This window comes from Pleurodeles waltl, chromosome 12 (genome assembly GCF_031143425.1).
Source record: "Pleurodeles waltl isolate 20211129_DDA chromosome 12, aPleWal1.hap1.20221129, whole genome shotgun sequence".
Classification (NCBI taxonomy): Eukaryota; Metazoa; Chordata; class Amphibia; order Caudata; family Salamandridae; genus Pleurodeles; species Pleurodeles waltl.
Window position 1 is genome coordinate 350,529,925 of NC_090451.1, and position 15,941 is coordinate 350,545,865.

At 40.6% G+C, this 15,941-nt stretch overlaps 1 protein-coding gene across 1 annotated transcript in view; it reads right to left on the reverse strand.

Moving 5' to 3' along the window:
• Nucleotides 1-15,941, reverse strand: part of GPATCH1 (G-patch domain containing 1) — a 258,011-nt gene that overhangs the window by 141,689 nt on the left and 100,381 nt on the right. Inside the window, exons 8-10 of the mRNA XM_069216538.1 lie at nucleotides 9,725-9,872; nucleotides 1,352-1,431; nucleotides 506-710 (exon numbers count right to left, since the gene is read on the reverse strand). Of these exons, the coding sequence (XP_069072639.1) occupies nucleotides 506-710; nucleotides 1,352-1,431; nucleotides 9,725-9,872 (433 nt within the window). The remainder of the gene's footprint in view (nucleotides 1-505; nucleotides 711-1,351; nucleotides 1,432-9,724; nucleotides 9,873-15,941) is intronic.

Genomic DNA, 15,941 nt, shown 5'->3' on the forward strand with positions numbered 1-15,941 from the left:
GTGAAATCTGCAAGCTCGAGGCATTTGGATTTTAATGATTACTCTTTGCTGTAACAAGTACACATTTGGACTGCAATATTTGCTCTTGACCCTAAAGCCACACTTTATAAAGAAGGAATCAATATGTAATGATTGTATTAAGGCATCTTGGATTCACTCGCATGGGAGCAAACTCTAGATCATCTTAGCGTGCTGAACATTTAAATTGCCTACACAAAAGATCAGAGCAGTACAGCAACCTCCACTGTTCCACCCCAGCCAAATAGCATGCTACTTGCTCTAACTAAAGGGAGCACTAAATCAGGTAACCCATGGGATTCCTAGGTGCTTTATTTACATACAGTTCACAGCAGCCCTGTGAAGATATGACCAACAGGGACAAAGGGCTGTTCCATGAATTAAAGAATGCTACACAGCTTGTGGAGTAATGTTTACTATTTCATACAGATCACTGACTTATGTGAAAATAAAAAATGAGTGAATTAATCTCTGACAAGTTATGTACCTTGTAATGCTGTTTCTCCCAGTAGTTCTCTCCTTTGGGACGAGCTCAGTTGATGTCTACCTTGTTGTGGCAGGCCGCTTTCAGGCTTCTCAGAAGATTTAAGCATCACTTGGAGTGCATGAGAATTTTCATTATTGGCAGCGAGAACTGGTCTGAAGTAATGTACTGGCCTGTAATCCTTCGGCAGGTCAGGTGGCAAGTAGATCTATAAAGGTATTTGAACAGTGAGCCATTGTGCAACAGAAGGATACAGCTACATGGCTTTCTGTAATTAGAGATTTTAGAACCATGCTTATAAAAAGGGAATCCCTCAGAGAAGCACAATTCCCAACTCCCATTCTCTGGTACACTGAAGTGACAAAACACAACTAATGGATACAACGAAAGAGATTCAGAAACCACTCTCTGTGAAAATGACTACGATAACGTACGTGACGTGTGTTTACACCATAATCGGTGATTGCTATCAATCAAATATTGTAACAGTGGGACCTGTGATGCTGTTTTAAAGGCAGAGCAGCTGCTCAAGGCTATAGAACAGTTTTGAGAATGATACAAGAACCCTAATGAAGCTAAGCTATAATGAGGGTGAATGTTGAATAAATACAGTAGTATGTTTTTGTAGAACAAGGCCTTTACGCACAGCAAAAGTCAATAACAAAGGCTTGAGCAAATTGAAATAAGGCTTACAGCTCTGACATTTGTTGGAAACAACAGAACTATTGGAAAAAACAGGGGAGCGCTCAACACAGGCACCTCTTCCATTAAAGAGTAAGAAACACAATCATGTGAACTGAGTATTGAGAAAAGAAGAAAACTGATTAAACCAACATGAATTATAGTCACCTTTCTAGGGGTTGAAGACACTGAGGCCAAGGAAAAACCATCCAAAACTTTACCAACGTACTGGATATCTTTCTGGAAAGCTGCAAAATACAAAATACACAACATTTACCAAAAATATGAACACTTGATACAAGCAGTGAACTTACTAGAACTTTAACATCATCAGTTTGTACCCAGCTAGTCCAAGATATAAAAATGTGATCGTACAACAGATAACAAAATGCATTACTTTCCTGTTGTAACAGCCTCATTTTGCATGAGCCACAGAATAGATGGTACCAAAAGCAATGTCAAAGCACTAGAATAGTGAGACAAAAAAGATATATGTGCCTATTTCAATGAGTCCCAGATGCCAATCTGTCACCAGCCCCCATTCTACATCTCCCACTTCCTCACTCAAATGGACCCGTTAGGACCAGCCTAACAGTTAACTTCCAACCTCTAGAAAATGTTACCTCAATAGGACTCAAGCCATACCAGGTCCCAAAATCACGGGTTTGGAAGAATGCTGCACGCAACTTTATTTCAAAGACTAATTATCACTTACTAATGATCCAGTCCCCATGTGTTGAGGACGGAAGGGTTTCCTGAAAAATTATTATCCAACCCAACGACCATCCATTTTCGGGCAACCTCTATTTAATGTTGCTGGGCTAAACCCAATCCTCTGGATCTCTATTACTACCTGTCAGGTGAGAGCATTCCACAACATGCACTCCTTAAGAAGACAAATTCACTTCTAATGCCCATATTATTCATGACTGGCTGGTAATCCACTTCTGGTACCTCAGCATTTATTCCACCAGATTGCCATCCACTTCCAAAGATCGCTATCTTTTATTCCTTCAGGGCGAGTGTTCGTTGGTACATTTACACTCATTCACAAAGTAGGAATCAACTTTAGGGAGCTTCTGACCAGAGCACTTCTGGCACTTATTCATTTACAGGCGAAAGGCATGATGCATCCAATATGCTATGTCACTTTCTTCCTAGTCCTCCTGGGTCAAGATAACTCCCCTAGTCCCCTTTATCAGGAACACTTGATTCCGATGAGAAGTTGAACCTGCCACACTGACAAGAGCATAGGGAACTTCCAGGAAAGGTTTAGACAGGTGTACCACTGCTGCAATGTCTCTTGGCCACCCCATTGGGACTTCAGATGGGCATGAGGTTCTGTGTAGGTGCACCTGCTTTGAACTCTTGGGCAGTGTCCCATTGCTGCCTAGGATTGCTTTTCAGTTGAGCCAACAGTTCCTGTGGCAAAGACACAGTGGGCACAATCACACTGAAATGAGTGGCATGGCCAGTCTGCAGGGTGGGCTAAAGTGGACTGGGGAGATACTCCATTACGGTTCCTGTCGCATTTGCCACCCCACAAGGGTGGCAGGGAGTAGGAACGAGACACAGAATTGAGAGTGAAAGAAATGGAGTGAGGGAACATTGGGAATGACTGGTTACTGTGAATGAAGAAGGCTACAGAAAGTATTTAAAGTATTTTCATCTGTTCTCATGTATTCTCAGTGTATAGGAAATATAAAACAGATAGCAAACAAGTATGGCATCAGCCAAATCAAGCATGAAAAAAGGAAACATCTCTAGGACTGTCCCACCCGACAACAAATATGCCTAGGACCTAGTGTACAGGAAGTGGTGGTTTTAGAGAAAGTAGGTAGGAAGGTTCAGATGGCTCCCCTGCAAAGTATATTAAAGGGAATATGCTAATGTTTCAGTTTTGAACTGAGAGAGATGCTCATCTTCGTTTTTAAGCAGAATAGTGCAATTCTGATGTTGGTGAAAGAATAACTCAGGGTCAGATAAACTGCCTTGAAACATAGGATCATCCTGTGGAGTGGACTTCAATTATTGATTCTTTTGTGCCCCGCCCCCACCATAATTCTGACAGTCTGCAGCAGTGGAGAACGCCTTGATGGTGGCTTTAATGGGAAACCCTTGAAACAGGTGTGCCTAAGAAGAGCCACATTGGAGATGTATTTCATCTGTAATCTTACCACTGATACATTTGAGATGACAGTTGCAATTAATTCAATGAGAATATTGCTAGCCTAACTACTAACTTTTAGGCGGTAATCAGGGGGACTGCTCTCTGCAACCATGTCATGTTGACACAAGAGTTTTAAAAATAGGCACAGTGTCTTGCAGTGCCCTGACCCTTCTCATAGCAGATGCAGTCCTGCGTGGATCTAGAATGTACTCAATAAACTAGAGCCTTTTTGACAGTAAAACACCTAGTTTAAGATAACTGAGAACATCAGTGGATTCAGAGTCACAAGTAAGAAAGCATGTGGTTGACGGGTTGGCTCAGAGACGAAGCTCTGATCCTCCAGGCTGGTGTAGATGTCTACCATCTATTGGAGAAGATGAGCTACCGCTGCCACAAGGACCTGGGTGAATAAGAGGGTTAAGAGTTCATGTAGACAGTGAAGCCTGGAAACTGCAGGCAGGCACAACTTTCTTTAATATGAGAAATACTAATGAACAACTGATTGTTTTTTTTATTAGTACAGCATACTTATGCCAGAAGGCTTTATTGTGCTGACAAGACCTGAAGGCATGAATGCACGTGGTTAAAGAAAAATCAAGAAAAGTGTATGGTAATTAGAAGTACACATGGGAAATAACTGCCTTTTTAATTTAAAATGATTTTCAAAAGCTGTAGAAACAGAGGGAACCGGCTTCAAATTTTCGGGCTCAGAAACCTCAAAATCCACATCCCCACACCATGAGCATTCACATTTAGCACATGGTGAAAGGAGGAGCAGCCTATTCTCGGAGCACAAATATCTTCTTAAGGATAAAGCACAAAGTGACCACTTGACTTTCTATTCTATATTACAGTTTTTAAAAAGCCTTATTTATTTTATAGTGGGTATTTACGTATCACGGTAAAGAGCTTTACAAAGTAGTAGGAATTCAAGCTACGTATGCACAGATACATAACACATGCTTTACACAGTTTGGTCTAACATGAGTACAATCGCTTTATAGATAGGGTAGGATTTGATGGGAAGGCTGGCTGTCCAGAATTAATCGTTAAGAATAATTTGGAGTTAGCAGCAGGAAAGTGGAAAATCTGTGCTTTTTGGCTCTTTGTAAACCACTGTCCTAAGGGACGATGCTGGTTGAGCAGTACTATTGGTGTATATATGGAAAAAAACATTTTTTTGATGCTTTTTAAATTTCTAGACTCAGACTGGATAATCTGACATTTGTACAACAGCCTTCAGCTATGTGTATTTTCTCTGTGAAAACGTCCACTGATTTTTTGTTATCTTGACACATAACTTGCAGTGCAGGAATTGAATATGATGTAGGATGTAGCGGTGTCCACATTGTTTTTCAAGATCTTTCAGGGTGGTGTTTCCACTATTTATGTCGGAGAGAACAAGGGCCTGCATGGTGGAATTGATGTTGGCTGGGATGGGAAAGGTTCTATTCTGGGCAGAAGGCTCAAAAAGGACCCGAAAAGAGTCCGTCCATAAATGGGTGCGATACATATTGTTTCTCATATAGTCTGACACCGCATGGATTTGAATTTATTGGTGCAATCAATACCACATGACATAACTATGATTACTCCCCTCAAAATGAGTCAAAATGTGGATGTTTTGATGCTTACAGAACCAAAATCTGCATGTCTTGTTATGTGTTCGGCATTTTTCTCCTGGTAAATTGGTACATTTTGGCAGGTTTGTCCCCCGAAATTTACCTGGGGAGCAATGTGTGTCGGGAGGGGCAGTGTTCACCATACAGCTCGTAATTGCAATATATACAGTTACAGACGTTACTGCATTAAATACAATTAATCGGGGCAACCCAAATCGGGCTCTCAGCCGGGACAAGCCTGTCTAGGCTTTCTTTTTTGCATGTTCTTTGACAAACAGGTAGAAATTTCAGTGGAACACATGAGTTTGCTACAAGGAGTGAGGTAGGGTGAGCAGTCAGTGGAAATCATATTTGCTAGCCAACTCTGCATCTGCGTTTTCACAATGCTATTGTTTAGGTGTATGAGCTTGGTCTTGAATGGTCTGAGTTTCCGATTAACAGTTGACATCCCGGTTAGATAACATTCAGGCAGAATTAAAGACAATTAATGTTGTTGGGTGACATCGCTCTAACCAACAATTTTGTGGCCAAGTACTGACTCTCTAGCAGCTACATCTCTCACTACTCATGGCCTGCTTGATCCCCCCACAAAACGGTTTCCATACTTGCTGTCACTTTTCATCTATTAGCATATATTTCAGCCTTTCTGCATCATTTGATACTGTGGATCACTGCACCTCACATGTCCGTTTTAACTCACCCTGATACCGCACATTCAGCAATCAACTGGTTACTTAGCTCATGTATCCCTCCCCTGTTGCTTCTTGCTCTCCCCTCTCTCACCTACGCTGGCAGGCACCCAACAAGACTAAAGGGGTCATTATGAACATGCCGGGATACCCCGCCGTGTTCATGCTGGCGGTCTAAACACAGACCGCCAGCCTGTAGAAGACCCCGCCGACCCGATAATATACATTCTACTGGTCCGGCGGGCGGAAACAGTGTTTCCGCCAGCCGGCCCAGCGGAATGCTGGGCCAGGACATTGCCGACGGCATGGCATGGAGCCGTCGTCAATGCCGCAGTGCGGCAGGTGCAGCACCACCCGTCGCGCATATCACTGCCCGTAAATCGGGCAGTGACCTGCGTGACGGGGCTGTGCACTGGGGCCCCGGAGCACCCCTTCTGCCAGCCTTTCCCTGGTGGGGGAAACCGCCAAGGAAAGGCTGGAGGAACAAGGGTTCTTTATCCAGAGGGCACTGCTGCTTGCAGCGCTGCCCTGTCGGATAGAGAAATCCGCCACAGTCAGGTTGCTGTCAGCGGTAGACTGGCAGTGGCGGAGGGCCATCTGTGGCGGTCTTCCTTTGTTTATAATATGGCGGTCCAGACCGCCATGCCGGTGGCGGTGGTTTCTGCCACTGCCGGCATGGCAGTCTGGACCGCTATGTTCATAATGAGCCCCTAAGTCCTGGCCCCTGCACTCACATCTTGCTGAATACCATCACTTCCTTTTGCTCAAAAAGATTGGGCCCTTAACAGGACTTTCTTCAAACCAAGAATGGTAGACTAAGTAACCCCAATTTCAAAACATACTATACAGCTTCCCAACTTCACTATCAGTGGAAGTGGTAAAGCGCAGTAACAGAACAAACGTGGTGATCCATAGGCCATGATATTACACAGCATCCCATGTGGAAACATCCGTGCAATAGTAGGGAAGAAAGATCCTGTACAGAAAGACAATTATTGGTACCAAGTTCTACTTTACAAGTTGGGGAATACAGTAAACCTTATGCATGGCTTAGCAACATACCCTTTGCCATTCACCCATTTCTTTGGCAAATCAGACTTTCACCCAAGCCTGTATTGGGAAATTTCTTAACGATGGTCTGAGGGGCCAGCGTATTAAAATCGGTGTCTATTTATATGCAAAGCAAATTAAACAATCAAAACAGGGTCAGAAAGATTTTGATCTGGTGATGGAGAATGTTTCCATTAGATATAAATGAGGCAGTGGGCTCTTCATTTTCTCCCCTTTAAAATCGGGCTAACAAGAACACGTACTACTTTTGAAATGTTTCTAGCAACATCACTCCCTGATAAACATTTCATGAAAGTGGGTGTCAACACCACTGAGGTGATCCCCTGCAAGAGGCATCTAGATTGGCTTTGCATGCTCCACTGAGTGATTCCCTGGAGAAGCCTTCCAGGAAGATGACACTTCTTCCACTGCAAACCGGCATTGCAGAGCACCGGGTAGCGCTTCTGTGACTGGGATTGTGCACTTAGGAACAAATCCCTAGGAGACCCAAGAAGAAAACTTGTATTCAGCAGCCCAGCTGCTTTACAATGCTAAAAATATAAGGCATTCTATTGTGGAACAAAAATGGTCATTAAAAACCATTATGAGTGCCACCAAGCACATTGTATCTAAAGTGCCAGTTTTAGAAAATACTTGATCTTCATAACTCCTGTATCATACTGTAGAGAAGTTAGCACTTTTACAAGGTATGTTACATGAAAATAAAATATATTAACATCTCTATTAAAAATATTTAAAGTGAAATGACAGCCATAACATCTTGATACACTCCTATCACATCATTTTGTATTCAGTTTTACTCAGCCTTTATATTACAGTACTCTATTATCATCCTGACATTCCTTGTGTGGAGCTGCATTTTGGCTTTATAAGGTTGCAACCTTTGACTCTAATACAGTAAAGGTTGCAGCAAACGTGACCCATCCACCTCGCTTTTTAAATGATGGTGCAAACCTGTTTTACCATGGGAACAATGGGTTAAACTCATTGAATACTATTTTATTGCCATTGGGGAAGAACATGTATTTCCTAAATAAAGCAACATATTTTTCTTCACAACTTTGGCATTCATGGGAGGATGTGACAAACACCTTCAAGAGGCACTTGCAGTGGGGACGGGGGAAGAGGTGTTGCAAGATGATGAGTATCAGATCACTGTTAAGAAGCTGGGTGAACGTTTTGGGGACATATTAATGTATTACTTCAAAGGCACAAATTAATTAAGGGACTACAAGGAAAGCATGAGAATGTAAATGTAAGAACCCATAGGGCAGTGCTGATATGATTGGCCAATATCTGTGAATCTTGAGATTTATGTGGCTGTCTCTTTTGTGACCAGTTAGTAAGAATTATTAACAATCCACGACTGCAGAAAAAGCCTCTTGCAAGCAACCACAATTTGAAAGATGCCACTGAGTTAGCCAGTAGTATTGAACATATTGCTAAGTGTATCGCAGAGATACAATCTTACACCTATGAAACAACCTATGTGTGAACTGAGTGAGTGAAGGGAAAAAGCAGGAAGAATACCCTGAACTTGAAGGTGCATCTTGACTGAATCTAGAGTGCTGTGCTCTATCTGTGGCAATATTAGTCATTTGGGCAACTGTAACAAACATCTGGCTAAAAGTTCTTCATGCTGGAAATGTAGGAACAAATGACATTTTGCAGGGTTGGTATGGAAGCGAATAACAGACAAGAGAATGCTGTTGAGGAAGGTGAGAATAATGTGCACAAGTTAGTTTTTCAAATTGATGATGATGGTGAAAAAACGAATGCAGCTTCTAGGGTGTGAAATAATATTCAATGACCATGTGGTTAGAGTCCTGGCTGTTTCAGGTTAGCAGTTTATCCTAATTAAAAACAGTGTGTTTGAAAACTATTTGACAAAGATGAAAATATTTTGGAAATTTCTGACATTGATCTAGTAGGCTATATTAAGAACCCAATACCATTGGTGCATAAGGAAATTGTATGCATCTCCTTAAAGGAGTGTTCCACTACTGGCAAAGTGTACATAACTCACCAGAGTTCCGACTTTTTAGGCTGTAGACACCAGAAGTAATTTTGTATCAAACTCAAATCCAGTGAACCCTTATTAAGTCCTGTTGTTGGAAAGATCCTGAGGGGATGAAGACATTGGTCAAGAATTTCCAGAATTGCTCTCTGATGTACTTGGTCATCGTAAGGTTTTCTGCAGGAAGCTTTGTATAGGGGACCAAAATGAGGTAACCCCAAAAGTATCAAAGGGGCACAACTGACAGCCCAAATGCTCTCTTTTGGGGTAGTGTGGTTGAGTAGTTAGGCATATCATACGGTAGTGCTAAGCATGTAGGGCACACACTCATCCATCAAGTGACACACATATTCAAAGAAACCTGACACCAATTCATAAAAATAACACTTATTATATAAAGTTTGATACCAAGGTCACCGGAATCAGGTGAGTACTTTTCGAACTAGGTATTTTTACATTTTTTTAAAGTTGACAGTGCAATTTTGGCAAAGATGGTGTTATTCTAACTAAGCATCAACATGGTGTAGCATACTATCCATGTGGACAAGCAATTCACCACCCTTCACAGAGTAGTAGGTGCTATATAAATACCATTATGTAATAAAATATAAAGTAATTGAAATTTTAAAATATTTTCTTGTTAACTGAGAAGACGCTTCTTCTCATCTGTGAACATAGCCCAAGAATGTGGACAGCAAAGTCTCTATTGGTCTTGCTTCAACCAATCACCTAAGATGGCCACAAATGCTTTGTATTTTTGTAGCTTGATGGTCAGTTGTAAAATATCCCCTTTTTCTTTTACATCCAAAGGACCAGCTTTACTCAGAGTACTTTTTCATAGTTGCATTTAACATAAACCCATTATTTGAAAATTCATGGAATATATATGCATAATAGGTTGATGATTAAAGGAAATACTGATAGGCAGATTTAAATGCTGCAGTCAACAATACATTTCCCTTTTCTATTTACCTTTCTGTTTTTTGTATTCCTTTGGTGCCGTCCAGCCAAATAACCCGTCTCCTGGGTCTTCGTCTTTGATGACTGTATCATACTTGGACAAAAAGTCTGTTCCGTAAATGTCATCATCATCTTCCTCCAAAGCTCCAACACCAAAGGCCTTAGAACCAAAGTAAGAAATTACAAATCATCACTATAGAAGGAATTCAACAGGTTGTGATTATAGTGAAAGATGGAGTACAATTTCACACGGATAGTAGAATTCCACAAAATATACCACCTTCCATTAGTATACATGTTCCACAAACCTAGGTCTGCATAAGACACGGGAAAATAGTTGTACTAAAAACAATCCAAACAGTAGGAGATTTTGATTCCTGGCTCAAAGACTCTATCCCTTACACCAAGTGTATTAAAGTTGAAGAGACAAAAGCTGACATCTCCTCTTTGCAGAGCCCCTCTTCCCCCACTGAACTGAGTTAAAAGCCCTAGTTGTGAGACTGCCATTCAATCAGATTGGAATAAATACTTCCAATACCGGAAACTTGTTTAACAGCCTCTACTCAAAATAGTACAATAGCCTCTGGGCGAATTGTACATGTGTTACCATTTTCAGCTGACACAGTATTAGCATTGCGAATAGCAATCCTACATTTCTATTGTACTTTTATTGCTAGGAATACTTGCTTTATTCATTTCACTAACTTTAAGGATTTACATCTACCCTACCTGAGGTCATCCTTAATTGCCTTGCTTTTTTGAAGAACCTTCATAGATCCCTGTAAAATGAGAATGCTCACCAGCTAGGTTGGTTCCAGTTAAAGATCCCACTCTTTACAACTGCATGTTCTAAATCAGGTCTGATATCATTAAACCAAACAGCTTATCAATTTCTCTTTTTTCATTTCGGAGCCTGCCTTCCCGCAACTCACTGGTGTTCGTGTGTGGGTTTCAGCTCTGGTCTTGCAGCATGACTGCCATTCCCTCTTCTTCGTTTTGGTTATTTCTTTTCATGTCTTGTTGATTTAGTATACGAGTGCCAGTTACTAAACTCCACACCTGAAAGTCTTCATTTTAGGAAGTTTTATTGTGAAACAGTGTGGTTTCATAGTTCTGATACACCTCAAGCCCATGCAGAACCTTTTGTATTGAGTTCCATTATTCAATATGTGCCCTGCATCCATGTACCCTGCTTTATTTAGTTTGTGAACAGCACCTGGCTTTTAATTCATGTCCCCATCACACGTGACCATAAAGTAAGGTATAATGTGCCACAAGATATTGGCAGTCGGGTTCATACCCCTTTAAAAGTGGCTAATGACTTCCAAACTGTCTTGAGCCCTAAGATAGAAGGCATATCTAGCCTTCTGCAATTAACACCGCAAAACAGGATCTGCAGCCTTATGTCTGTTTCTGTCTTAGTAAACAGTTCCTCACTCACCGACTGGTATGGTGCTGTTTGTTGGTCATGGTCTTTGGTTACCTGATGATTCATTTATTTCTCTCATTCTTTAAAAAAAAAAGAAAAAATTGGTGGTTTTGTTGTAAATGTAGTGCAGAGGGAGGGAAGGGGATGATAATTTTTTAGGACCTAATTGTATTTACATGTTATATACATGTAGCTAAAGTCACTGCATTTAAAATCAATGCAGGTAAATGTCCTACATCCATTGTGTCTGTATTGCACATTGCTATTAAGGTGCTGTTTGCTTATAATACCGCTTGTGTGTTACAATGAAATGACTTGTTGGCCTATGCTTAATTACTCGTTATTAAACCCTTGTAAGATCCTTGTTTTTAGTAAACCTTCACTGTAGTAAAAGATAAACAAATCTAATACTTTGCTTAGCCAACATGGATTTTCATTAGCTCGCAGAGAATGTCATAAGTCAAAGTTTATTTATTTCAGATCATTATTATAAGAACAGTAAAAGGATCATCTTTTATATTACAGTAATTACAAAACCAGGTGAAACATATGGCCCATTATGATCTGACCACCTACTCCTCATTTTCCATGCTGCCAGATGTACCCAATTAAACTGTGTGGAGATGCCCCGCCATCGTGCAGTGGTGACTGAATCCACAAAGGTTTTTGGGCAGGCCATCGCTGGTTGTTGAAGAGATGGTGCACTGCGTCACAGACAGTCTATCTGGATGCCTTCTATATCGTGAACATGGGGAAAGAACCTTTCTGGTCATGTCCTACGTTATACCGGGCACACAGGGTTTGCATGACCCAGCTGAGAAAGCTGGCAATGAAGCATGCTAAGAAAGCAGGTAGAGATGAAGGAGTTTGCAGGTGGAGGTGCAGTACTGGCTCCTGCACACAAAATGGATAACTGCAGCTTCAGATGTTAGATATCCACTTCTGGGCTTGAATACATATGGCTTGTCAAAAAGTAACTGGTGCATTTTGTGGCACCTATAACTCTGGGTCAAATCAAGATGCCACCTAAATCAAGCAAACAGAAGGGACCCTGTGAAAAAACAGAATACTTCACCCTTGTGAAACCTCATCCTCTAGTAAGAAAGGGATTGTGATGGGAGCCCAGGATCGCCACCTGGAGAACCTCACTCAGAGAAAGTCATTGTGGCATGAATACCTCAATGACCTACAAGTCATTAACTCAACATACAGAAGAATGGCATAGTAGGAAAGCGCCATGCAAGAAATCAAAACAAAAGTGCAATATAAGTCAAGTGAACTATAACTTTATTCACAGGACGTAGAAGCTCCTTTGGAGAGTCACTCTATCGTACAAGACTGAGCTCTTACACCTAGCTTGCAGCCTAAGCAGCAAGTGCAACTTCTGGACAATGCAAACAAAGCATCCAAGTTGAGGATGATTTATTTTGTTTTTAAAACACAGCAGTTTTAGGAGAAGACAATGTAGAATTCATATGCATTCATGTTGTTTGCTTCTCCTATTACCCAACAAACTCAATTTGATTAAAAAACAGACTATGGGTGTTTGCAAGCTAGGGTGACCTAGAGTCCAAAAATGTGTACGTGTAAATGCAATCCATGGTATCTTTGCCACTGTCACAACAAAACATACGTCTTTAATAATCATATTATTTAACACAGTCTGTTCATTTAGCTAAACGGTAACCTAAAATGTGTATAAGTGATATTATATCCAATGTAGGGAAGAAAGAACTCTTAATTCACATTATTGGTACTGGAGGATTGTGAAAGACACTTTAAGCAAATGCATTCCAATTTTCTTCAGTTAAATGAATTCTGGGTTAATACAGCCCCAACAACCAGTCCCTTACTGAGCAGTTAGACTATATTTTGAGTTTTAGACTGTAAAGATGCCTTGTTAAGCATAGGGGTTTCTGTTATATGCTTCCTAACAAATTACTTCCATAATTTGAATAGCGCATCAGTTACCTCCATCGTATATCTCCCTGCATTGGTCAGGTAAATCAACCACTTCAGATGGCCAGAGTCAAAACTCAAAAAAGGTAGGTTTTAACTTTATCCACAGAGTTGTTTCTAACATACATGAACTTGTTTTTAAGTTGCATCCAACTGAAGACATAAAAGGGTTGAACTTCAATCCGTATTGGTCATTGGGGGAAACACAAGGACTAGATACTGCAAGGCATTTTGGGTTCTCAAGATCAATATTTCATCTCATAAAAGGAGCATATATTAACAGGGTAATATTTTTCCAACCTACCTAGGAAAATCAGCCCATATGGAAGCCAGATTACTCTCTATTAAGCATATAGAATAGATAATCAGGGGATGCTAATACACACTTCTAACTGCACATATGGATGGAAAGATTGTACTACACTCCCCATTCATGCCATACCTTACAGATGCTAATAGACTGCAGTGAATCTTCATAACGAAGTTATGTACCATATCTTTTGTCTACTGATAAGTCAGTGGCTGAATCGGGCCAACAATGGCTGGGTGGATTTCTCCAGTTTTGACTTTCAATTGTGCGGACAAAGTAAATCAAGGTAAAGTCACTGTTCTGTGGTTTCCAAACTTACCAAAAATCATGCAGAATTTGTGAGACTTTCACCTAAGTCTAGAACAAGAACAGTATGTGTAGGAGCCAGACCACTAGCTTGGCTGTTGAAACAAGTAATGAATAAGAACTGTTAAAAGTTAGATAAAGCTGCGTTCCCCATTTTAAAAAGAGAGCGGCATTATGAGCAATTCATGACTTTAACATTTCTCAGATTATTTGAAATTTACAATTGTAAGGAATCACGGCTGCAAATTCGATAGATGTGAGACTATATCAATCACTACTTTGAAATTCTGCAGCAAGGAATTGGTTTAGGCTGTGTAAAGTTCCACTAATGATGAACATTGCTTTTGCAACTTCTGCCCAGCATCTCTGATGTGGCATTCATGTTAAATGGTACAGAACAGCACTGTCCAAAATTACCTACATAAGTGGCCAGTGAGATAATCAACTCTGCAGCCCTGCCCACTGAGAATTATTGATTGCGGGCAATAACTTAACTGTCTGGCAAACCAGTTTTCTTAAAGTTGAATCAACTGTGTGTTGATACATAGCCCCATGAGCCACTTCCATCATGAGAAGCTAGTCTAGGTTTTACTTATAGACCCTTCAAGCATTTTACACGTTTCTCAGCCAAAATCTGAATATCATGCAACTTACTGAAAGAATACATCTCAGTCTATTAGTCACGTTGGCAAGCCAGTTTAACACTCAAGTAAGGAAGGTTTTTAACTTTATTCACGGAGTTGTTAGCATATAGTAATTTGTTTTCTAAACTGCATTGCCAAAACTGATTTTAACATAAAAGTGTTTACTTTCAGGTCATGTTGGTCCATAAAGCTAATGTGCGCAGAGGAGCATGAGGGGTTACAGACGTTTTGGGGTTCTCAATATCAATAATGCATCATCTGCAAACATTAAAGTAGGGTACCCCTATGACCTACCCTTGAAGAATTAGCAAGTACAAAAATACAGAATGTTTACTACTGTTTTCATATAAGAGAGGCAGGAGCAATATTCACCACTAATTGTTCCTGTGGATGGAATGACTTTCGTACATTCGTGTTTAATGATGATACAGGGATGTAGTGTATCCTCACCTGTACTTTTATTAATTGGACCTCTACAGCTATTTTCCTGGCATAAGGCTTCATAACTTCAGTTCAAAGACTGAAGTCAGGTCCAACAAGACAAGGTGGATTGCACTCTTTATAACTAAATTGTACATGGCAATATGCCATAAGGTAAAGCCACTGTGTGCATTTTTGAGCCCTCTGCTAAAACCATATCGAGCGTATAAAATATTGTCCCCTTCAGACAGAGTCTGTGTCTGCATCAGTAACAGCCTGACTTTTGTATTAAGTTATGAAATAAGTCTGTAGGATGCTGGACACACCCTGTACCAGTTCTGAAGATCGTGGCTCTGAGTAGTTGCTTTAATGTGCTGGCAAACTGTAACTGAAACTGCAAGGCATGGCATCCACCAATTCAAAAGATATTGGAGCATATTAGTTAGTACTAAACCATTAGTTGAAATAAACATTGCTTTTGCAGTTTCTGTTGACGTTCCTTGAAATGGCATTCATGGTAGCAGGTTCAGAATAGAGTTTTCTAAAATTATTTCAGAAGTGCCTGAAATAATAAACTGCACACCCTCCTCCCCTGGGAACCTGTTGGCTGAGCTAGTGAAACAAATGCCCATGGCAGGCAGTTTCTGGATCATAAAAAGCCAGCTCTTATTCTTCCAAGGGTGGGGACTCTAGTTAGTCCTTCCTCAGGTTGATAGTGCACGTATGTGTTGTTTAACTCTGTGGAGTACAATTGGGGGAATGCACTAGAAAATGGGAACAGCCCATAGCTTCAGTACTAAAAACAGAATTTGCAGGTAGCAGGAAGAGTTACTGGAAAGCTACAATTTAGGATCTCTTGGCATCATTTGACATCCTCAACCACTTCTCGATGGTGGATCATATGGTGTAGGAAGAGTCCACAACAGCTATAGATAGGTGCCCTTATTCCCTCACATGTTCAGCCACCCACTTGGTGAACAGTTGCCGTCATCTAACCATCAATTTTATATTTACAGTAAAGACACTTTATTAAGAAACTCGCAACAGATTAAATTATTAACTTCTCTAACTTTCATGCCATTTCCAATTACATCCAACAAAGAATGAAACTACCTTGCCCTGCTCAAAGAACACAAAATCGAGTATCTACTGCACTGAAAT